The 25,190-nt window shown below is 33.9% G+C and overlaps 3 protein-coding genes and 1 long non-coding RNA gene across 4 annotated transcripts; all 4 read left to right on the plus strand.

The window, feature by feature from the left end:
- Positions 1-2,036: 2,036 nt before the first annotated feature.
- LOC107002615 (syntaxin-132-like) lies at positions 2,037-10,864 on the plus strand. The gene is made up of 13 exons (XM_015200702.2): positions 2,037-2,281; positions 4,967-5,083; positions 5,247-5,303; positions 6,541-6,589; positions 7,288-7,376; positions 7,457-7,530; positions 8,101-8,143; positions 8,222-8,282; positions 8,390-8,415; positions 8,519-8,596; positions 9,762-9,842; positions 10,273-10,338; positions 10,428-10,864. Exons 1-13 carry the CDS (start codon positions 2,264-2,266, stop codon positions 10,599-10,601), a joined length of 933 nt encoding a protein of 310 aa, XP_015056188.1. The 5' UTR covers positions 2,037-2,263; the 3' UTR covers positions 10,602-10,864.
- On the plus strand, positions 8,603-9,749 carry LOC114074444. The gene is made up of 2 exons (XR_003574847.1): positions 8,603-8,880; positions 8,999-9,749. It is a non-coding gene; the product is annotated as an uncharacterized LOC114074444 (long non-coding RNA).
- Positions 10,865-11,251: 387 nt separating the features above from the next.
- LOC107032259 (EEF1A lysine methyltransferase 1) lies at positions 11,252-14,913 on the plus strand. Its single transcript, XM_015233841.2, has 4 exons — positions 11,252-11,629; positions 12,696-12,854; positions 13,923-14,004; positions 14,421-14,913. The coding sequence occupies exons 1-4, from the start codon at positions 11,312-11,314 to the stop codon at positions 14,567-14,569; spliced, it is 708 nt and encodes a 235-aa protein (XP_015089327.1). The 5' UTR covers positions 11,252-11,311; the 3' UTR covers positions 14,570-14,913.
- Positions 14,914-17,615: 2,702 nt separating this feature from the next.
- LOC107032054 (rhomboid-like protein 15) lies at positions 17,616-23,715 on the plus strand. Its single transcript, XM_015233612.2, has 13 exons — positions 17,616-17,737; positions 19,103-19,268; positions 20,107-20,410; positions 20,666-20,698; positions 20,792-20,883; positions 21,044-21,117; positions 21,718-21,812; positions 21,895-21,973; positions 22,338-22,507; positions 22,982-23,033; positions 23,112-23,168; positions 23,294-23,368; positions 23,452-23,715. The coding sequence occupies exons 1-13, from the start codon at positions 17,714-17,716 to the stop codon at positions 23,455-23,457; spliced, it is 1,227 nt and encodes a 408-aa protein (XP_015089098.1). The 5' UTR covers positions 17,616-17,713; the 3' UTR covers positions 23,458-23,715.
- The last annotated feature ends 1,475 nt before the right edge of the window (positions 23,716-25,190 follow it).

Here is a 25,190-nt window from a genome sequence, read left to right on the forward strand (position 1 = left end):
CTTGGCGTTCAACTATTGACTATAATTTTAATTTATTAATATAATTTATAAATCAACCCACTACCCACTCATTACTAACTAAACCTCACTCAATTAATAATCCAATTATAATATCAAAATCGTCATAAACACTACTAAAACACGATGAAAATATAGATTAATGAAAATGACATCCAAAATTATTCGAGTCCGATCGAAACCCCAATTAAATTTAGGTTGAGCCGCTTATTTAGGAGGACACTTTCTTTCAAAATTGAATTAGAAATTTATGATTAAAGGTAAACAAGTAATACATTCCGAATTAATTCATGCACTTTTTTTAAATATAGTTTTATAAATATTTATGATTTGTTTTAAAACCTTTAATATATTATTTTGGAAAAAAGTTACCTATGAAGTAACATCACATAATTGAGACGTAAGAATAATTAAGATGAACATAGTCAAACTTTTAAGTTTATCGGTGATTTTTATTTAGCCACTTGAATGTATGATAATTTACTTCTATAATTTTTAAAAACACTCAATTGGCAGTAGCTTGCATTAATAATGTGACGGGTTTATTAAGAGGAATTTAATTACTAATGGGTGGATAATGAATTGATGTATAAATTATACTAATAAGTTAAATTATAACAAATAGTTGAGCACCACGTATTTTAAAAAATATTTAAATAGTTTAAATATAAAACCGTTAATAAGTGGTCAATTTTGAACCAAAAGGTGGATGATAAGGGTATTTTGGACCCAATAGGTGGGTGGAAAGGGTAATTTGGAGCCAATAGGTGGATGGAGGGTAATTTTGTACCATTTTCAATACTTTGAGGGTATTTTAGGCCCTTTTCCGAAAATAAACTATAGATTATAGGGTTGGTTTAGCTTTTGGGTATGAATTTTATTATTTACTTTTTAAGGTAAGGAGTGTTATTTTTGGAATTTAATTGGTGTGAATTTAGATTTATGAGTGAAAAAAATAAAAATATTAATTGTTATATTGTTAGATTATCATCTATAATTGTGATGTAATAAATAATATATGTAGATATTTTCTATTTTTAATGTCTAAATTTTAAATTTATAGTTTTTTCTCGACAAGAAGAGTTATCTTCGAATTTAGTAATAAAGTCGAATATTTTCTCTATTAAAGATCAAAATATGAAAAATACACAAAGAAATTTTTGATACAAATGATTTGTATCGAGGAATAAATATCTTTGACACGACTATATTCATTGATATAATTAGTTGTATTTATTATATAATTATCGAGAAATTATATAAATCAATTGTATTATTCTTATTTTTCTTGGATCAATCTTTGACTTTTTCAATCTCGTTTATTACTCTCCTATTTCGCCAACAACCACATTACACCACTAACTCAAAGCCTAACATCATCTCAAGTTATAAGAGTCACGTTCGTATAAGGAACTTAACTCTTGGGGTAGTTTAATATTACAAATATAAATTATTCTCCTAACAATTCGATCATGCTTTGTAGCTTTTCATTAAAATATGATGTGATTTATTTTATTTCAAAGTGCATAAACTGCCTTAACATAGATCATTTTAAAGACTTATGCCTACGTAGATTTTCATTTTGGATTCTTGAGGATGTTCGTTTCAAATAATATTTTGAGGACATAATAAATCATACTGCACTATTAAATGATCCCGAGTCTCAATTACAAGTATTAATAATAATTTTTTCGTATACAAACTAATAATATATTAATTACGTTAATTGTCCTAACTTTTTACAAAATATGTTATTATAAAATAATAATTATAAATATTCTTAATAACTTTTAAAACTTACAAATATAAACTATATATCTTACTAAATACAATATTTTCTCACAAAATTCATATTCTAACACACAATAAAACTTTATCTAAAACGTCACTCAAAAATAATTCCTCTAAACTATTTATTTATTTAAATTGTCACGAAAAAATAACTTGCCAAAAATATTTGGAATATACTTACAAATATTAACCTAAAAGAAGGTTTGAATTAAAGTTTGCCAAAAAAAAAAAAAACCTCCCTTCACGCTGTGTCACTGAATTGTCTCTCTCTCAGACACGCTGTTGCAACATTCTTTCATATTGCTGTCTGTTTCTCTCTCTTCCTTTCTGCCTCCCTCTTTCTCTCTCTAAAAATTATTCAAGGGGTTGAAGCAGAAACTTACAGACAAAGAAAACGACGGGGGGGAGAGAGAGAGTGCCAAGAATTCAGTAGATCTCTCATTCTTCTCCCAAAATGAATGATCTTTTAAATGTAAGTTTTTTTTTTTTTTTTGTATATCTACATTTTTTTGATCTGTATGGTAGCTGAAAAATACAAAGAAATAGGGAAAAAGGAGCATAATTTGTTGACCCCTTTTGGGTTTTTTCATGTTTTAGTGCTTTTATTGCTTAAAGACTCAATTTTTAGTTATCATGATGGCTGCTGCCTGCTTTACCATTTTTTTGATCTGGCTGGTAGCTGAGAAATACAAAGAAATAGGGAAAAAGGAGCAAAATTTGTTGACCCCTTTTGGGTTTTTTCATGTTTTAGTGCTTTTATTGCTTAAAGACTCAATTTTTAGTTATCATGATGGCTGCTGCCTGCTTTACCATTTTTTTGATCTGGCTGGTAGCTGAGAAATACAAAGAAATAGGGAAAAAGGAGCAAAATTTGTTGACCCCTTTTGGGTTTTTTCATGTTTTAGTGCTTTTATTGCTTAAAGACTCAATTTTTAGTTATCATGATGGCTGCTGCCTGCTTTACCATTTTTTTGATCTGGCTGGTAGCTGAGAAATACAAAGGATTGAGAAGAAGGGATAAAACTTGCTGACCCCTTTTGGATTTTTCCATGTTTTAGTGCTTTTATTGCTCAAAGACTCAAATTTTTTAGTTGTCATGATGGCTGCTTTGCCATTTTTTTGATCTGGCTAGCAGCTGAGAAATTCAAAAAAAAGGGAAAAAAAGGATAATCTTGCTGACCCCTTTTGGTTTTTTCATGTTTTACTGATTGAGTCAATTTTTAGTTGTGGTGATGGCCGCTTTACCATTTTTTGATCTGGATTGCAGCTGAGAAATACAAAGAAATGGGAAAAAGAATAGAACTTGCTGACTCCCTTAGGATTTTTCCATGTTTCATTGCTTAAAGAGTTGATTTTTAAATATCATGATGGCTGCGTTACCATTTCTTTTGATCTGGATGGTAGCTGAGAAATACAAAGGGATGGGGAAAAGGATAAAATTTGTTGACCCCTTTTGGATTTTTTCATGTTTCACTGCTAAAAGGGTCAAACTTGAGTTGTTAGGATAGCCACTTAATCATTTAAAAATCTGGATGGCAGCTGAGTAGTACAAAGAAATGGGAAATAATAACAAAACTACTTGCTGACCCTTTTTGAAAATATTCATGTTTCACTGCTTTCATTGCTCAAAGGGTCAAACTTTAGTTCTCATATGTCCACTTCTCTATTTTTCTGATCTGAATGCCAGCGGAGTACTCAAAATCGGAAAGAACAAACTTGTTGACTCCTTTTGGATTTTCCTATGTTTCACTACTTCCATAGCTCAATGAGCCATATTTTATTGGCTTCTATAACCAGTCTACCTTTTTGTTAATCTGTATGACAGCTGAAAGGGGAAAAGAACTTAACTTGTTGACCCTTTTCTGGATTTTCCCTTGTATACCTTCTTTCATAGCTCAAATGATCCGACTTTTATTTATCATTGTACCCAATTAAACCTTTTTTATTGAATGACAGCTGATAATCACAAAGTACTTGAAAAATACAAAAGCTTGTTGAGCCTTTTTGTGTTTTCCCTAGTTTCACTGCTTTCATAGCTCAGATGGTCAAATATTTGTATGTCATCACCCAATTTTCCATGTTTCTTTTTCATTTGATTAAGAAAATGAAGGTTTTTGCATTGTATAATTGTAATATTATTGAGTATTCTTGACACCTTCTAGACGATGGATAAGTTAGGAATGAAAAGGAAATGCAAATGTTTAAAAAATCTGCATTCTTGGCCTTCCCTTGCTACTATAATAATGGTTGTTTTAAAACTACTTCTGTAAGGGTAAGAGGAAGTGAAGGAAACCAAGTTCCTGGAATTTCTATTGCTTACAAGGATTTGTATACAGTAATTCCACATAAAAAATTTTCATAAGAAAGAGAAAAACTTTATACACATAGCTCATTTATTATATGCCATTTTGAAACAATACAACAAGGTGATAAATGATTCTTTAGGCTTCACTGTCAAAGATGATGTCTGAGTGGTGTTGTGTCCCTGTTGTGGAGTGGAAAAAGGCTCAAACTTTAGTATGATCTTCTCCTTGAGGAACCACTACTCTCAATCGTTTCCCTGTTTAGTGTACATACTTTCTCCAAGCAAATATTTAACAGATTTTCTTGGTATGCTTACATATTAGGAGGCATAGTTGCTTGATCCTCTGTGGGCTCCTGTCCATGGCATTTTTCTACTCAAGAATTGTCACACTATTAGCTGTTTTTTACACCTTTTAGCAATATTTAGCTTGCTATTGTGGTCTTTAACCAATTGGTGCTTAACGTAAAAAAGAGAAAAATGCTAATATGATGTCACTGTAACTATCTCAATCTCCATCATAATAGATGAAAGGGTGTTAATGGAACTTGTGCAGAATTTCTTAAGTTTGTATGTACAATTGGCCTTTGTCTTGACACTTATCTACTTAAATGATTTTACTGGAAGTACTTTCGTTTCTTTCACTAATGATTTCAGAAGATATTCAATGTCTGTATTGCTCGACTTCTTGAAGAGTTTAGTATATTCTTATTGCTATATTTAGTCTTACCAGATTTTAATTTCTTGACGTATATCGATGCCGGTAAAAGCCTTTAAGCATGTCGGTGCACTTGTTGAAAAGCCAAAAAAAATAAATTCATTTTTCATTTGACATTAACTTGATTTCTCTTGTAGGATGATGATAATTTTGATGCCCCAAGGCATCAAAGTAATAGAAATGGAGATGTTGAAATGGGAATACAAATACCAATGAATTCCGGGGAGCTAGGCCTTGATGATTTCTTTAAAAAGGTTTTTGGATGATCTTTTTACTGTTCTTGCATTGGAATAATAATACCATGATTGTCCAATTCATCTCCCTCTCCTTCAATTACTTTCCTGCACATTTTGAAGTTGATCTCATGAAGGTTTCTCACTTCCTCCATTTCTTGTCCCTACTTTCTTTGTTTGCTAGGTTCAACAAATTGAGAAACAGTATGGAAGACTGAACGAACTACTCCAGAAGCTTCAGGTATAAATATCTTTCTTTTTTTCTTCTGACAACTTTTTCTTAAGAAGGTATTTGCAATAGAATCCTGCAAGGGAATTGCACCTAGTTTCCTTGAAAGTGTATAAGAGAACTGCAGAATTTTTGACTTTTTAAAATTAAATTTTCCCGATCTTTACCTAGTTAACGGATATACAAGGACGAATAGAGAGAGATTATTCACCAAGATTTTTTCCCTATCTTTTGCCTATGCTACAGAGGGATGGGGTCTAAAAATATGGGGAAATTTTCTTATTATGATGTTGGTATTTGGTTCAAGGCCTAAATGGGGAACTGTGTTAGGTTGATTTATCATTTTCTTTAGCGTCTTAGAGACGCTACTTCTATTCTTTACAACTTGCTCATTCTTTGAGCAGCACATGCCCCTTTCTCTTTATGAGTTCGGTCTAATGTTGTGTTTTATCTGATATGTGTTTGATATCTGTGAAATGTAAGGTCGCTTATTTTATTTGTCACTTTGTGTACAATTGATATCTGTGAAATTCTATGGTAACTTATTTCATTTGTCACTTTGTGCATAAGCCTCTTGGTTTAACTGCATGTTTTTCTGCTCTAAGGTCTGACTTTCACATGCAGAGATTTCGTTTTAAAATTCGCAATCCTCGATGTGATGACCAAGTGCGCAATGGTGTCACATTCTAACATGTTTGTGTTCTCCCTTTCGGTTTAGGGGCTTTCAGAGTTACATATCTGTATCAGAATCAATAAGTTATAATGTGTTTAATGTGTCTCTTTCTTCCTGTTGACCACCTGATTTATAAGCCTTTGCAGCTTTATATTTTAATTCAATTCCAACAAACTTCTACAATTTGAAGAATCGGTATTTTGAAGTGCATGTCTTGCATAATTTAATGCGATATTTTAGCAGATATTAGTTGTCATCTCTCGGACTCTCGCTTCATTTCCACCATTTTGACCTTCAGCTGTTTAATAATATAGTGAAGTTCTGAGAGACAATTTGTATTCCTCTACATTACTAGAATGCTCTTCCATATGCCCTCTCTATTTCATATTTTTCTCTCAATGTGTACTTCAACTAACTTAGGGTTCATGTGGTTAATTAAGAATTATAGTTCAATTTGTAGGTTAATTAGCACAATATATACATAAGCCAAATGAGCTTAAATAATCTGCATAATCATTTGTTTCTTGAAGTTCTAGGTAAAACATAAATACTTAAGATCTTTCTCCATGCTCACAGGATGCACATGAGGAATCAAAGGCTGTTACAAAAGCTTCTGCTATGAAAGGTAATCCATCTTCTTGCAGTTATAGTGCTCTTGCAAGTGATGTAGCCATTTGTTTTGCATGATTATGACATTCTGGACTCATAGTAGATACTAGATACTCACTCTAGCTCATGTATGGAACCTAGTTTGACTTGTTTGGAGTAAGAAACTCCTAATGTGTTACCAAAGCTGAATTAGAAAATTTCTTCAGTAGGATATTTGAAATGGCAAAATGATTTTGCTTCCGGAAAAAGGCACTGCAAGAAATTTCAGATTATTTAAGAGAGGTTATTATATGTTTTTACGGTATCCTGCAGGTAGAAATAGGTTAATTATTCTTATTATACCAAAAAAAAGAAATTAGAATGAATCAAAACATAAGATAGTTAGATACTCTATACCAATATATTTGTTCTTTCCTTCAAGGATGTATCCCAATTTATGTAACCTTAGTGTAACGTTTTTTGATACACTTCTACAAATAATAATACTCTTTACAGTTCCACCCATCTTTTAAAACTTAAAATTTATTAAGTGATTTGATATTTCAATAGCAAACACATTATTGTTTGTAACGTAGCACATAAAAGATAGGTAGTAAAAAAGGAGTACGTTGCATTGAGTAAGATTTCTCTTTCTTTAGAAAAGTACCTTTTCCTTTCTTTTTTTTCCATTCATTTTCATAATGAGTTTGTTAATGATATTATTGTAACCTGCAGCAATTAAGCAGCGGATGGAAAAAGATGTTGATGAAGTCGGAAAAATAGCTCGAGTAATCAAATCAAAAATTGAGGAGCTTGATAAAGAAGTGAGTAGTATGAAATGCTTATGTCTCTTAAATTGGTGCTGTTATTTCTTTGTTTTTGATCTATTTTTGTTCTCTTGCAGAATCTAGCCAATAGAAACAAACCAGGTTGTGGTAAAGGATCAGCTGTTGACAGATCAAGAACAGCAACAACAGTGTAATTTTGGCTAATTTTTCTCCTTAGTTCCTCTGATAGTTATATCTTTGTAATTTTGTCACGCAATTGTTATTTTGAGATTGTTAAATGGGTATCTTACAATAACATATTTAGAAGAGATGCTCATACTGGTTGGCTATGGTGTATATGGGCACTATGTTGTTGCCGGAAAAGCAGAAGAATTTGGGGATAGTGTGGGTGAATCAACATTAGAGTTGGTATTATGTCTTTATAGTAAAATGAAGTTTGAATTCTCGAGATTTGTACTGATCAAGAGAGTATGTTAGGGGTTGTATTAAGATCAAATGCCTGCCTCGTATATATACTACCTTATCAAATCATGAAGGTATTAAAATTATACTAACCTTTACTTCTTAATTATTATATGCACACATATGGAGAACTTAAGTTAGGAGCTTCTGATTTGTCAATGCTTAACGTATCCGAGAAGTTGATCGATTGAAGCGTTTATTGATCTCTCCTTAGTCTTGCCCTCGTGCATTATTGTGCATTCTTATTTCTAATCTTGGTATACCTATAGTCCTCACTTGACTTGCTATATTTTTGCAGTTCCTTGAAAAAGAAGTTCAAAGATAAAATGGCTGAGTTTCAGGTACATCAACTGCATTAAGAATGACTTTTGCTCTAGATTTTGCTTGCTCTTACGTTCAGTTGATTATTATGATTGCAGACTTTAAGAGAAAACATCCACCATGAATATCGCGAGGTTGTTGAAAGGCGAGTATTCACAGGTGCCAAAACTTTTGAGTTTGATATTTCTGTGTGGAGTGTAAATGTTTTAAAGCAGATTCTAATTGCTATTCCTTTTTTCTTATCTCTCTCTTTATGTGGTCGACAGTGACAGGTAATCGAGCTGATGAAGAGGTAAATCTTGGGTAGTTCTTGTGAATTATTGGGAACTTAAGTTTCTTTTTGCACATCTTCTTACTGTTCTCGTTTTCTTGTTTCCCTCTGTTTTCACCTTCAGACAATTGATAGGTTGATAGAGACTGGGGACAGTGAACAGATATTCCAGAAAGCTATTCAGCAACAAGGGCGAGGACAAGTATGCTCAACGATTTTTAGAATTTCTTCTTTTCATTAACTTTGAATAACCTTATGTCGAAATACTAGGTTATAGCCTTTTCAAATAGCTCATATGATCAAGATCTCAATGCTTTAGTTATTTATTCTTAAATTTAAAATCCGTGCTTGTAGACAGTTTAAATTTCTGTGGGCAGTTTGGCATTACCCCTGGCGTGTTAACATGAAATTGGTCCACTGGCCATCCGGCGCCCCTTAGTGTTGGTTTATTTCAGTTCTTTAAAATGCAACTCAGTATTTTGATAGGTTCGTTTTAATCACATACATTAAAGCCCATGGTGCCTTATCTTTGTCTCCTTGCGACATTTTTTACCATGCCAGAAGCTGTTGCTTACATATACTTGAGTTTTGATACAATTTGTAGATTTTCAAATTCCTAGAAATGGAAAGGAAGGTGGGAAATGACCATTCCAGGTGAGTGAGACTTTTACTTCAGGCATCCAGGCACTGCCGAGGTTTCACGTGTAGCGGTGTAGGCAAAAGATAGAGCTAAACAAAGCCTCTTGCCCTATGTTAGATGACTGTAGTATCTTGTGACCATTATAACATCTTGCAAATATCTCTTTTTTAATGTTATGTTGTGTTTATTCCATTACATATTCCCTTTCTTTCAAATGCCAATGCCATATCCCTACTTCTATGAACACGGGAGAAGAAATTCTTAGCTCCTTCTCACTTGTTAGAAACCACCATAAAGTAATTGAGATTTGTCCTAATCCTTACTGTCGTTAGCTTGATGTGGCCAAGTTGACAAAGATCTCTATAATCCTCAAGCTGCTACTGGTAATGCTTGAGCAGTGGCTTTCCCTTGACGTGTAGTGTAGCATACAATGACCCATCTAAAAAACGAATTATGCAACATATTGGGATCTTGTTCAGAAGAGAGCAGATAGCAAGGGAATTAGCTGAGAAGTCAGAAAAGAGATATGGAACGAAAATTATCTCCCCATTACCTGATTTTTATTTCTCTTTTCTTTTCATTTTCAGTGAAATGATATTACAGGCAAACTTTTGTCCTTTTATGTGATAAAGCAGCTCATGTACATTTATAATATTGCTAGCATGGCACTTGAAATTTTAGTAATCGTTAATTTAGTATGCTGGTTCACAATTTTGGCATCTTGCAGATAATGGGCACACTAGCTGAAATTCAAGAGCGCCATGATGCAGTTAGAGAATTAGAGAGGAAGCTTCTTGAGTTGCAACAGGTACTATATACTTAATACCTTTTAACGGGGAAAGGAAGTACTAGTAACGATTTCCTTGGAAAATCTCGATTGAAGAAGTGTAGAGAAAAGACAAAAATTCATTGACAACGACATAAAGAGTTTTTTCCTTTGTTTTTATCTTCTAGTTCTGGACTAGATTTAAGTTCAGAGAACTAAACATAATATGTTTATGAGTTCGGCTTAAATCACCTCCAACCTGATGCCAACTGAATATATGACATATGAAGGGTTTTTCTCTATATATATGTGTGTGTTTGCATGCTCGTATGTGTCTCTGCACGTGCACATACAGTTCTTGAGGAGTGGTACATTTATAAGTAACGATGCCATGATTGAATGAGTTTCTCGTAGAGGAGTAATGAAACACAATGATGTCTGGTTATAAACTTTGTTCTATTCTGCTATGCAGATATTCCTGGACATAGCAGTGTTGGTTGATGCTCAAGGAGACATGCTTGATAATATAGAATCACAGGTACTAATATTCTTAAGAATGGAACTACTTAGCATTTTGGTGTGATTATGTTTACATATTACCCTCATCGACAACAACCCAAATTTCAGGTTTCAACTGCTGTAGACCATGTACAATCAGGGACTACTGCTCTACAAAAGGCCAAGAAACTTCAAAAGAATTCAAGAAAATGGATGTGCTTTGCCATCATGATCCTCCTCATAATTGTCGCGATTATCGTCGTTGGTGTGCTCAAGCCATGGCAGAGTAACAAGGGTGCTTAACTTATTAATAATCCCACATGAGCAATGTATAGATACATGATGTATACTATCATTGCACATGCTATTCATTACAACATTTCTTGGTTTTGTACATGTTGAACCCTGGGGCTTGCCTCTCTATATAGTTTGAAGTGTGATTGAAATATGTAAACCTATTCTTTATAATCTTGATTTTTATTTGGTTGGAATTGAGAGAACACTACTTTGGACCGGAAAAATATATTTATCACAAATTTTAATGTACTCCAGTGTCTTTGCTTGAATGAGTTTTTTTTTCCATTTTGAACTTAATGAAGAACTCCATTCTATCTCTTCCTCGTTATGAACGAAAAGTGAAATGAAGTTTTCATACACTTCCTTCATTCTACGATCAACTTTGATGGTGCGTTTTAAAGATTTATATAACTTAGAAGATTGCAAATGAAGATCATTTTCCTTTGAAAAAATGATTTTTTTGAGCGTCTATCGATGTGAAGTCTACTTATGCCCGCCCTCTTGAGAATCTACTTAGAATTATGTCGAGTATGTTGTTGTTATTGTTTGGTTGTAATTGAAGTGATAAGTCTCAATAAAAATTCAAGAGGGCTTAACTGTGTACAATTCATACTTCGAGGGGCTATCTGTAATTTTCAATTTCTTTGAAGTGAAAAAAAATCTCCTCGCCCGCGAATTGTCGAGGGTTTAGCAAACACTGCACTTTTTACACTAAAATGGAGACAGCGAAAGACACCGTACAGCACGACGCCGTTTTGCCGGCCGGCGACGATGATACTCCGACGTTAAGCTCTCACGCTCTAGAAGCACTGAAGGAGTTCCTTGCTGAGCAGAGCCGAGCAGTTGAGGAAGCTTCGTCAGCTGCGGCGGAGGATGACGTGGCGCTGGTATCGGAGGATTGGCGGCTAAGCCAGTTCTGGTATAACCGCGAAACAGCTGAAACTGTCGCTAATGAAGTTCTCAATCTCTGTCGATCGATTGATTCGCCGGCGATTGCCTGCATTGCTTGTCCCACACTTTATGCTTATCTCAAGGTAAGGTGCTTTAATCTAGCAAAAATGAGTTGTTGAAGCTTTACCTTTACCATTTCAGATTAAATTAGTTGTTGAAATACAGCCACTGATATATGCTTAACTGATTGAGTGATGGAACTATGCGGGTTTAAATTTTAATAGGATTTTTGTATGATGGATGGTACAAATAAGCTTGATTTTTAGTATGAGAAAAAAGATGTTAACTAAGAAAAAACTTGACGAGAAGAGATAGTTTGGTACTTATATATTTAGCATCAGAGGTATTGAGGAAGGGAGTTTATTAATATATGTAGTATCAGAGCTAGTTCATTATCTTCGTTTGCCGATTTCTTTTCCAGAAAGGAGGCATGCGAGGTGGAGTTGTCATGTCGTATATAAATGTCCTATGTTGTGTCTTTCATTCTCTCGGTTTGGATTTGTGCATTTGTTTTTTGAGTTTAGCTGGTTCCAAAAGCAGTTGGTTTGGTTTTAAAACCGAACACGGATGATAAATTATTTCACCTTTGCGGGGAGGTTGCATGCAAAAGTAATAAACACGTGCGAAACAAAAATTCTTTTCAAAAGCTTACGTTTATATTGTTCTGTGTACGTTCGTCTATATTCCCTTGAGGTTCTATTTCTATCTCTATTTAATCTTCATATTTGTCTGTAAAGTATTTGCAAGTTCATTTGTGGATTGTATAAGAAATTTATATTTTGTGTCATTTTCTTTCAAGCATGATATTGTACTATTTAAAGTACTTGTGAAGCAACATTTTTCTTACATTTTCCTCTCCTCAAGGGCTACTTATAGTAACTTTTATTTTGTTCTGATAAAGTATTTTTAATACCTTGGAAAGTTGGCAAGACTAAAGCATAATACAATGCATCACTTTTCTTTAATGTAGCTTCTGTATCCAATTATATGTTATTCTTCTTTTTCAAATAGTAGGTTCATAGCCCCATTGCCAGATTGTCGCTTTAGTTTGGAACTTGAGTGTAGTCAATTGTTTATCTGATCTTTAGTTATTCATGGTGAACTATATTTTCCTACATCTTATGCTTTGTTTTATGCATGCGGTCTCAGAAAATTGACCCTAATGCACCTGCACAAATTCTCGAGTATGACAAACGATTTGAACAGTATGGAAGTGAGTTCACATTCTACGACTACAACGTACCAGAAGATCTTCCTTCTTCAATGAAACACTCATATTCAATAATTGTTGCAGATCCTCCTTACCTGGTGAGAGCTGATATATGCTGTACACTGAAGTGGTTCTATGATAAATAAACAGTAAACTTTTTTTTTACTGTATTTCATTTTACTTGCGACTAATTTGATTTCTGAAGTTCCCTATATACTTTAGAGATATCTAAAAATAGATTGTCCTCTTATATTCAGAATTGCCTACAGTCGAATAGCATCCATTGCTTAATTACGGGCTTCTCACCTTTGGATGGGATGGTATATGAAAAAAATGCATAGTTTGCATGAAAGTATCCCAAATCTTGACTGTTTCATAGTCTAGCATGCAAGTTTAAGTGAACCTTATTCTTTCCCTTTTCTTTCCTTCTCGCAATTTGTTCATCTTAATTTCAAATGTCTTCTATCATGAAAATTCACCTTTGAATCTCATGCTTCTTTTCAATTTCTATATTAATGAGAAAATTCTGAGCTTGCCTTGATTGTTCATTTTTCTGATTTGTTATTTTCGGTGCGATAGGGATATCTTAATGTTTAGTTGGAAAATACTCATCAACATTGGTTATAAAAAAATGTTCATAAACATTGCTTTTATCTTTATGTCTCCTTCTTTTGTTTTCTTTGTCTGCATTGTCTTTACCTTTTATTAATCTACATTTCAAAGGTCAGCATGGATTACTTCTAAACCTCAAGGTCCCTTTCCCTCTCTCTCTTATGCGAGGATTCAGCTTAAAAGAACCTGAAGATAGGCTTGTCTGCAATGGACCTTTAGAGCATCTTCAGCTATATTAGAAGGCTGTTTTTAACGTAGAAATGGATAGATACCTCTCGTTCAGCTAACCTCTTTTATCTCTGTTAGGAAACTATCTCCTTATGCTCTGTCGTGACAATGAAGATGATTTATTCCCATTACTTTGTCTTGTGCAAGTTTGACATTCATCTGATGATTCATTCAATGCCTTTTTTCTTTTATGATTCAGAGTGAGGAATGCTATGAAAGTGAATAGGTCACATCACTGTCATTACTCATTAGTTGTCTTGTGCAATTTTGACATTTATGCAATGATTTATTTAAATATCTTCTCTTTTTCTTTTTTAAAATTTCAGAGTCAGGAATGCTTAGAGAAAGTTGCTAAAACAATTTCTTTTCTCACGAGACCAGGACAAGCCTACTTGCTTTTACTCACAGGTACATACTGAATTTTATGCAGTGTTTTACGACTTGGTCTCCCGTTGGCTGTCGTTCATCATGTTAATGGTCATTGAATCTAGTTATGGTTTTTTAATGATCCTTAAACAATGAATCCAGTTATCTCTGCCTGTCTTCATTCTTCATGGTTGTCATCAAACTGTTAACTAATTTTATTAGTTGCAAACATTATGTTGATGAAAAAGTTGAAACTATCAAATGAGTTAGCATCAAGGTTTATCGATTTTCAGACGCCTCCTAAGCAAAAAGAGGAGGAACTTTTTTTGAAGCAGAAATTACTGAAGAAAAGAAAGGAGAAAGAGTGGAGAAAATGAAGAAGGATATCCTGTCTTTAAAATAACCAGAGTAAATATGCCTCGAATGTTATCACTTCTCTTTCTCTTTTGGACATGCAGGTGAAGTGCAAAGTGGTAGGGCTTCCGAGCTCTTGGGTTTACGTCCATGCGCTTTTAGGCCAGATCACTCCAGCAAACTAGGCAATGAATTTCGACTGTTTACAAACTATGACCCTGGGACAAGGCTAGGTGGCTGGGAGCAGGTGTAACAAACACTTCTCCAATTGGAAATCTTCTTCTCCAAAGAAACCGTAGGTTGACATTGGTTTGCAATAGAAGTTTTTTCAAACATACTTTGAATCTACACATCCTTCCATGGAATATCATCTCTAAATCATCTTCAGTTACCTAAACATATCTGAAAGAGTACAAAATATTACTATGATTATATAGTTGTATCTTGTTTGTATTCTGGTTTCGCTTGAGTTACTTGTTTCTTTCTACAGGAACCATTTAAGGTCCTGGGAAAACCTTCTGACAAACGACCTCTTACTCCTTTAAATTACTCATGTATTTGCAATTGCCATGCTCAATTTGTTGCACATTTTAGTTACATTCAGGTTGGTTTCTTCTTCCTTGATTGTGAAGGTCTGTCTTTAAAGAAGAAACGAACTTGATTGTATGTACAAACGATGGTACTCTTACATAATATCCGCTTGTAGGGCCGGAGCTAGCTTACTATTGGGGGATCATCTGAACCCCCTTTGACGTTAAATTCTTTTTTATGTATATATGGTAGATGCTGGCTCCCCTTCGATTAGTTCGTGTTTACTTTTTCAGATTTTGAATTCTTTTATTAGAAATCCTGGCTCCGCCTCTATCAGATTGTATCTGTCTTTTGATCTTTTTGCAATATCATTGGGACACGAGGGTGGTTATAATAACAAGCCAAGATTAAGCTTCACACTTGTGAGTTATGAGCTGACCATTCTACCAACAGAGCGTTCATGAATATATTTTTACCAACCTTCGATAGCAAAATTTGTGAACAATTAAATTTGAGCAACTTTTCAATTTTTCCAATGTGTAATATTATGTTCTTTATTTGAGCTAGTATTTAATGTATTAGAGCTATATATTATGTATCTGATTTATTTTATAATATACCCGACCTAATTTTTAATATATTCGAGTTATATATTATGTATCTCAGCTAGTTTTTAATATATCTGAGATACACTTTAATGTATCCGAGTTACATATTATGTATTCGATCTGTGTTACTGTTTAAGAAATTAATCTAATTACAAACTAAAGAGGAATAGATTATAATTTTATATTAAAATCATGAAGTTTATGTAAGTTGTTTTTGTGCAAATTTTTACGTACATATCTTACTAGTTAGGTAGAAAGCATGATGCTGGAGGATTAATCAAATTATCTATAGTTTTTTGGCAAAAAAAAAAAAAAAAACTTCAAGAATATTCTATTTTTCTTGGGAAGAAATATTTTAGAGGAAAAATATGTTTGTCAATAGAGAGAGATTTAAAAAGGAAAAATTTTAAATATAGACATCTAGCTAACTAGGCAAACCCAATAATTATTAAAAGACCATTTTTTCAAAAATAAAAAATAAAAAATAAAAAAATATATTCAATTTTGTATTGGACAATAAAGAAATTCCTTTTGTGTACGTGCGCCTCAAAAAAGTATAGTACTCGATTCCATTATATATATTGGGGTAATCGAAAAAGCCAGCATTTCTTGGAATAAAGACTATAATGCTATCAATAGTTGTACTAATTCAACCGCATATGTCTCTTAATTTTGGAAGTCAACTCATTTCACGGGCCTGGTGAAATGCAAAACTATGACGAGGAATTCACATGGAAAGGAAAGGCCTGCTGTATTTGTGTACAAGCTAAAGTTTTTTGAAAAATGAATATCTTTGGTCTTTTTCATTGTCAAATAGGCTTTTCCTTCGTATACCTTACTTACCTCGACCTAGCGAAGCACAACAAAAAAGATAGTCTTCTTTTTCTGTATTCAACCAAGAAAAACCCCTCCACCTCGATAATTGGGGTATTTATTACCAATTCGTCCTCCAGAATTCTATATTTTTTAAGGTTGGAATAGAAATTAGACCTTAATTTCAATGTTATAAATGGAGTTTTACCGCCTCTTTTTTTTTTCCAGCTATCCTTCCAACAATTTCTTCAATGTCTCATCAAAAGCCTTTTATTTAGCCTAAAGAAGGCATTCTCTAACACTTTTTTCCATCAAAAATTGTAGAAGAAGCTTGCAAATTTAACAACACTTCACATGTAGTAACTCGAGAACTAGCTGAGATAAGAGACATATCCCTTTCCCCGAAAATCAATTTGAAAACCCCCTCGCAGATCAAGAAAAAGATTACCCAGGACGAGATCATTTTTAAAAAGGTGGTGATTTCATTTTTTGAAACGTTTGAGTACATTCTTTGATACTGGACGTTGGATACAACCAAAAGTTTGAAGGCCGAGTACAGTGTGCTTGTTGACACGTGGGATGTAACTGAGGTAAATGCCTTTAAGAAGTATGCTGGTGAAAGTGTTTGCTTAAGAAAGTTGTACAATTATGACTTTTCTTTTTTGTGTATCAAATTGTTCAACGATCTCGAATTCAGCGATGGTGATGAAATCAGGTTATATTGAGATCCTAGATCTTCATGTTTAATGTTCAAATTGCTTTATCAGATTCTTACTTAGTGAAAGGTCCAAGTCTTTCCATTATCTCATTGGGATTAGTAAAGTAAAACCTCTTCCTTATTTGTACTTATTCCTTTTAGGATTTATTTTATTTTCAATAAAAGTATGCTAGACACTTTATTTGGTGGTAAATTTGCTCAAAGATAAAAATAAAAATATAGTTGTAATAGTTGAATATTTAATTATTTGCACCTATAAAGTATGATGACTTCTTCGAATTCCCAATTTAGTTTGTGTTAAAAAGAAAATAATGGTATCTTTATTTGGAAATGAGCATTTTTGACCCATTAAAATAACAGTAAAGGCATTGTTGGATCAAAGTATTAATGATAAGACCATTTTTGAACCAAACTACAAACGGAGGAGATTATTGTTCCTTTCGTATAGTTTAAGAGCATTTTTAACCCAAAAAATTGACAGTAAAAGACATTTTTGAGCCAAATTATAAACGAAAGACATTTTTTTTCTTTTCACATAATTTAAAAATAATAATTATTGTCTATCACATTTATAAGTCACGGGTTGCTATAAATGGATTCGGGTCGGACATTTTATGATAGACCCGACCCGGAAAACATGAGTATATATAAAATATACAATTGAGTTCTACACTCTACCTGAAGAAAAATTGGAAATCTCTGAAGAAGAAGAAAAAACTCAGCGAAAATGAGACCAAATATTGTTTCTGAGGTATTGTTTTTCTCTTTATTATCATACTTAGATCTATAAATTGTTCATATTGTATGTACTGGTATGTCAATGTAGATGCTAGGGTTTTGATTGAAGTTAGGAATTTGGTGAGGTCTTAAATATGTAGTGAAAGTGCTTGATTTTTGAGTTTTGAATCTCTGATCATGTTATTTATGGAGAAATAGAGTTAATTGAGGTTAATTTTTTAGCTTCATTTGGAAATTATATTGATTTTCATGATGGGGAAGTTAGAAAAGTGGTGTGATTTTAAAGGCGTTGAGGAAATGCTTGGTTTTTGAACTCTGAAGCTTTGATCATGTTATTTTTGGAGAAAAGAGTAAATTGAGGTTAACTTTTAGCTTCATTTGGAAATTCTAGTGATTTTCATGATGGGGGAGTTAGGAAAGTAGGGTGTAGTGGAAATGCTTGATTTTTTTATTCTGAATCTCTGATCATGTTATTTATGGAGAAACAGAGTAAATTGAGGTTGTTATTTTAGCTTCATATGGAAATTATAGTGATTTTCATGATGGGAGAGTTAGAAAAGTAGTGGCTTGATTTTTTATTTTGAATTTCTGATCATGCATTTATGGAGAAATAGAGTAAATAGAGATTATTTTTAGCTTCATTTGGAAATTATATGGGATTTTCATGATGGTTAAGTTAGTAAATGCACCGGGGTTTTAAAGATGTAGTGGAAATGCTTGATTTCTGAATTCTGAATCTCTGGTCATTTTTATGGAGAAATGGAGTAAATAGAGGTTATTTTCTTAGCTTCATTTGAAAGATCTTCATGACAAGGAAGTTAGTTTTCATTTTTGGTCATTATTGAGGGACTATTTTTGGGAAATGGGGGTACTCTGTTTAGTTTATGTAACTGCAACGCATGCAACATAAAATGATGATAGTACGATCAATTTCAGACTATGTTGCTGATTTCAGCTGGCAACTATGACCTTTCAGTTTGGGTGGGCACAAGTAGACACTTAGTTTATGTATAAAATTGAACAAATAAACACATTCATCCTACATAACAATTTTGTGTCCTACTTGATGTCCTATATGTTTATGTAAGGTAGGACATGTGTGGCTTCTTGTTCAATTTTATACAAGATTAGGTGCCTATATGTGCACTCCCAAAGTTGGACGGCATAGTTGTTCGCTAAAGCCAAGTTAAGGGTCATATTTATGTATTATGCCCAAAAAAAGAAGAGAACTTGTACTCTACAACCTACATTAAACAATTAAAATGTCACATATTTCCTAGTACTTCATAATGTCTAGCTTGGACATTGAAAGCAAGACAAGAATCTGTGGGAAAAGTAGCTTTTATGTTAACTCTAACTTGTTCCAATTTGTTTGTAGGCGGGATTACAGACAAGGATGGGACAGTGGTGGGAAGGAATTCCTATCCTTACATCTGCAATAGTGGTTGTTTGTGGGATGATATACTTGGTTTGCCTTCTGGTTGGGTATGACTCATTTGCTGAAGTATGCTTCTGGCCATCTGCTGTAATTTCTCGATTTCAAGGTAGGTTCACTTATAGTGCTGTTTTTCCTTCCTTAAAAAAACAAGGTGTACATATATAGTGCTGCTGATACATTAAAATTGCCTTTTAAAAAGAAATTCTGCGTGCACTCAAATTACTCTATTCTTAGTGGAAAGACTAATTTGATGGAATCTTGTCAACTATTTGAGGATAATTATACATTGCTATTGCTTAGTGATCATTGATGAGTTGTTTGGGGGGTGGTTTCACTTAGAGTGCTGTTTTTCCTTCCTAAAAAAACACGGTTTGCATATATAGTGCTGCTCATACATCAAAAAGTACCTGCACTCAAATTGCTCTATTCTTAGCTGAAAGATAAATCTGATGAAACTTGTCAACGATTAGGATAATTATACATTGCTATTGCTTAGTAATCATTGATGAGTTGTTTGGGGGGTGGGGGGAGCAATGTGGCTTAGGTGGTTATTTGAGTAGGAACTACTTTCTGCCTATCAATTGATCAATTTCTTTAGTTGTTCACTTTCTTTTAAAGACTTTGGAACCTTACTCTTTCATGTAATTTTACTCATCTCTTCTCATGCATTTGCCACGCGTGGCTATGAATTGATCAGTTTCTTTAGTGGACCTATGAATGAGCTATCTTTCTTGCTTAGTTTCGAACGCATGATACATAGCCATTGTAATAATTTTCGTATTTGTCATCCACTACTGATGAATCACGTAATTCAACTTTGATTTGCTGGCTTGGTAGTGCATGAAAATCTTTTTGTGGAGCTATAATTTTGATGTCATTTCTTTCCTTTGTCATATTTAGCACATATTTTTTGACATTGATTTAATTTTGTGTTTCTGTTGCAGTTTACAGGATTTTCACCTCAATTCTGTTTCATGGTTCTCTACTGCATGTTCTGTTTAATATGTTAGCTTTGGTCCCTTTGGGTTCAGAGCTGGAGAGGATTATGGGATCAGTGCGCCTGTTATATATAATTGTTCTGTTGGCCGTTAGCAATGCCTTACTCCATCTTCTTATAGCATTGTTGGTTGCCCATAATCCCCTTCATCCTTATCCATACTTTATGGACGAGTGTGCTATAGGTTTCTCAGGGATCTTATTTTCAATGATTGTGATGGAGACAAGTCTCAGTGGGGCCCAAACTAGAAGGTTTGTTGCTTTCCTGTTTTTGGATCAGATTCTTCTTAAATCATTAAATTATTATTTTTCCTTCTTCCCTTCCCTTTGTACAAGTTTGGAATTCCTTTTATAAATCAGTGATCTTGTATATGCATGTCATATATGAGCATAGATAGATACACAAAAAATTGTTTGACATTAGATGTGAATGGTTACATTAGATCAATTATTACTTACTGGAATCATGAGTTTGCTAATGTGAGTGTGCCTTTTTTCTTTTTGCAGTGTGTTTGGGCTTTTTAATGTGCCAGCTAAATGGTAACTAGTTTACTTACCGATAATTGTAAGTTTGTTTTATTTTTTTTATTGTGTGCGTCTTATGCTATAATGTTTTGATTATTTTTTCACTAGGTATGCATTGATCTTACTGGTGGTTTTTCAGCTTGTTATGACTAATGTCTCTTTACTTGGACATCTTTGTGGTATTTTGTCTGGATTTGCATGTAAGTTACTTCCATTATGCTTGACCCTCTTCAAGTTTTCCAAATTCTATTCTATGTTATTTTTAGTATCATGATAATTATATGAACAATCTTTATATATTTGTGGTCGCTTAACTTATAATTTTTTTTCTTTTTTCCTTCTTTTTCTTGATGGTACCAGATACATATGGATTGTTCAATGTCTTAATACCTGGGACATCTTTCTTCTCGGCTATTGAATCTTCCACTTGGCTAGTAAGTTCCTAAGAAACGATATCAAGATATTCCGATATTTCTTATTGGACCACTTGCGTGTTCAACTATGCTGATTCTGCTTCTTTTAAGTCCTTATGCTGATGCTATATGTTCTCTACTATAAAATCCCAAAAACAAGTTTCTAAATAGGCCTTATTATTTCTCTTGTTCATTCTTTTCTCAATTGTTAAATGTAAAATCTGACTGGAATAACACTCAAAAGAGTGTAGAAGAGCCCAATAAGTTGATAAGCAAAGACCAGAAAATAACGAACTCCACGAGACACATATTTTATAGCTGTAGAAAAGAATTAAAAATATACCTGTGCCCATTTTCACAAAAAAGTGAATGGGGTATCTTTGCTCCCTTTTGATTGTGAAACCAGTTATGTTCCTTTGGGTTATGTACATTTAACTTGAACAAAAGAGAAATTGTTTGTTATATTGAAAATTTGGATCATCATATAATACATTTTTAGTGGTTGAGCATGCTTTCTCCAAGGCATATCAAAACCCTTGCCCACCTTAAAATTTCATTTGTTTGGTTTCAATAACATAATGAAATTTGCAAAACACTTATATATTTCTCTCTTCTCGGCAGTCAACTTGTGTGAGGAGACCAAAGTTTATTATGTGCACTGGTGGTAATGGTGCAGGATACCTACCCACACATTCAAATCAAACAGTGACCTCCAGGTAGATCTTGTTCTTTACTTTAGTCTATTCTTACTGGTTAAATCTGAGCACGTCCAAAAGTAGTGACGGTTCTTCCTTTCAGAAGTGGAGTGCTTTCTGGAAATATTTGGGAGAACCTTTCTTCGTGGATGCCACAGAGAGAGAGCTCTCTCTCTGCTCAGGTATGACAGATTATTGAAACTTACTCATCCGATATGTCCCATTGACTGGTTAGAAAGAGTTGAGAGGCTTCCTTTTCTTGTCAGCAGAAATTTCTTTTCTTCTTAAGTAGAGTAGATAAAGCTGCAATGGCGCTTGATCTATAATGGGTTGTGAACAAGGGGGAATTGATGCCATTTTATCTGTGTATTGATGAGTCTCTCATATGTATCAATCAACCCTTCTCTTGAAGAATTTTCAACTGCACAACTGCTTAATTGTCGCGACTTACCTAGTTCTCTTGTCTGTGTGGCGTAATGTATAAATAAGAACAAAAAACATGGATTATAATGAAGTAGTTAATATATTAATTTGTTCAAATTGCAGCCGGTGACAGATGATAGCAGGTTTCCTGGGAGAGGAAGAACTCTGAGTTCCCAGACCACCACGACTAATCATGATTCAACGTTACAGGCTAGGCTCCTGGATGGTAGCAGCAGCCCTGAGCGTAGTTCACCTACTGCTACAATAGGTGGAGAGCGGAGCTTAGCTGGAAGGTGCTAGAAACAGACTGTTATTACATGCTAAATTGTTAATACTCATATATCTGTTTTGTATTTGACTAAATCATTGGTTGGTGCACTAAGATGGATCCGTTTTAGTTATATTTTCATGTGCTGCTGAAACTGCTCTCCAGTTGAACGGTTTGCTGTAAAACGAGGTGTTTAAATTGGTTGATCCAGTAACCAAGTTTAAGTTATATCGCTATAGAAAGGAAAAGCTGGATTTTCTTCAATCCGTTCACAAAATACAATTCCTATGATTCTTTTTTTTCTCTGTATAGTTTCTTCTGGATTTTCTGATTTCTATCTTGATCAAGGTAAAGCCTCCAATTACCATAATTACCTGGCGTTCTTATTGTGGGTCGAGCTTGAATGTTTGATAGCTCAACTTTATTGTTAAAACTAAGAGCTTGGTGTCTGTGATTTGCTCTAAACACAGTTATATTTTGATTCTGTGTGACATCTCAGACTATCAGCAGTTGATACTACCACCACAGCTACAAGACCGCTAGGACAGCAGGTATATGACCTGAACTTGGACCACTTGCTAAGTGTTTATGTTTATTATCGTTAGTGCTAAAGTTATTTTTGCATATAGGCTTCCATTCCCTCAGATGAAGAAGTTCAGAAACTTGTTGCAATGGGTTTTGAGAAGGTACAGTTGTTTGAATGCATCACTTCCTTATAATTTGAGGAGCACAAATATTATCACTTATCACAGCTTTCTGAGATATATCTTGCAAATTAACTTCTAGATCGCTAATAGTCTTGATTTCTCAGACACAAGTAGAAGTTGCATTGGCTGCAGCCGAAGGGGACTTGAATGTTGCTGTGGAAATTTTAATGAGCCAACAGGTACTTCTTTTCGAGTGTTATTAATCGCAGTCATAAAGGGACTTGTTATTCTTAACGAATCTTTCAAAATGCCTCATATGCAGGGTTAATATGAAAGGATATACATCAAGATTTGACTCAAAAAGCCGAGGCTCTGCAGAACTAGTAATCTAATTCCTTGAGCCCTGTTTGTTTTCCTCTTCTTTTGGTTGTATATAATCTTACAGCAAATTTACACAATTCTTAGAGAGATGGAAGAACCTTAGTGTGTGATTTACGCCTAATACGCATAAAACAGAGATGAATTGTATATCTACCTTCATGATTTTAGATGCTGCAATATCAATGAATCATTTTATATTTTCTTAGCCTATATCCAATGTGAGAATTGAGTCTTTTTTCTCTTCTTTTAATTACAATCCCGTGCTAGTATAACTCACTGCCTATCAGTTATACCATTAGACTAAAAACACTGCTAAATGAGCCCTCGGGGTTTGCAAAAGATAGAACAACGCCCATGGTGTATGATTGATCCTACATGAGTGTAAATCTTGATAGTGAACCAAGTTTGCTGATAGTTTCTATTTATGGATTATACCGAGTATGTTATTATTATAAAGATTAGATAGATCCTACATCGTAAGTTTGAATCTTGATAGTGAACCAACCACACACCAGTGCTGGTGAATCCTTTTCCTAAAATCCTAAAACTATTTATAAACATATACAACACCATACTAGTGTATCTCGTAAGTGGTATATGGAGGGGATGGTGTTTATTTGGAAAGGCATCTCAAGGGCGGTGTTTATCCAGTCTTCCCCCTTTAACTATAGGAAGATATAAAGAAGCTGTTTCCGATAGATGCTGAGTAAAATGTTGAAATTAAATGTCCCGTCCCACATCGATTTCGAGAACTATTTTAATGCTCTTAATAATTAACTCTCAGGCGCAAACAAAACAATCAGATCACATATTGACGTGAATGGGCTATAAGATGGGTCAGGCCCAGGAAAGTCCCCGGGCCCATAACCGCAGAGATGCGGGCTCAGAAATGAGATATGCTTTCATGGGCTGGAATCCAAATCTCATAAATGGGTTTGGGCTGAGACGAGGTGGAGCCTATGATTCCGGCCCAGAAGCCCAATTGGCCAATAAAACAGTTATTCACGTGGTCTAGTTAAAACCTAGATCAACTGAACGGGGCTTACAATCATGTGGTCACTCTTTTTATGTTTTTATTTAGCATTTGAATTTATTGACAATTATTTCGACAGACTATATAGATTTTAAACATCGAATAGGTATCATTTACTTCATTATTTTGTAGATACAACATGTAAAGTTCAGTGACCATATATGTATCTCATAAAATTGATCTTTCACTTTTCCGGAGAAGAAGCAATGATGGTATCTGAAAAATAAGCATCCGCTAACTCTATGCCAGCAGTCGCGGTAAAAAAAAAGCAAGCAACAAATCAGTCTGCGCATAGCATACTCTCTCAGTTCTTCTCCTAATGGGCCAACTCGAAATGGATCAATTCGAGAAAAGGGTTGCACAAGGACACTTATCACGAGAGGCAGAGTTTGATAGTGAAATTCAAGATTAGGAGTTCTGCAAAACATCAACTTTGGTTGATTGTGAAATTCAAACCCACAATTCTTGTGTAGAAATCTTCCAACTGCCCCTTCTTTGTCATTGAGTTTTTTTTAGGAGATTGACAAGTTAATATAGATATATATATTTATTGATTTTTTTTATAAATCCACAGAAAAAACTACGAAATTCATTTAAACCCACGAACACCCACTTAGCTCTGGATAGATGACCTCACTTCATATCCA

Source organism: Solanum pennellii, chromosome 10, assembly GCF_001406875.1.
Source record: "Solanum pennellii chromosome 10, SPENNV200".
Lineage (NCBI taxonomy): Eukaryota > Viridiplantae > Streptophyta > Magnoliopsida > Solanales > Solanaceae > Solanum > Solanum pennellii.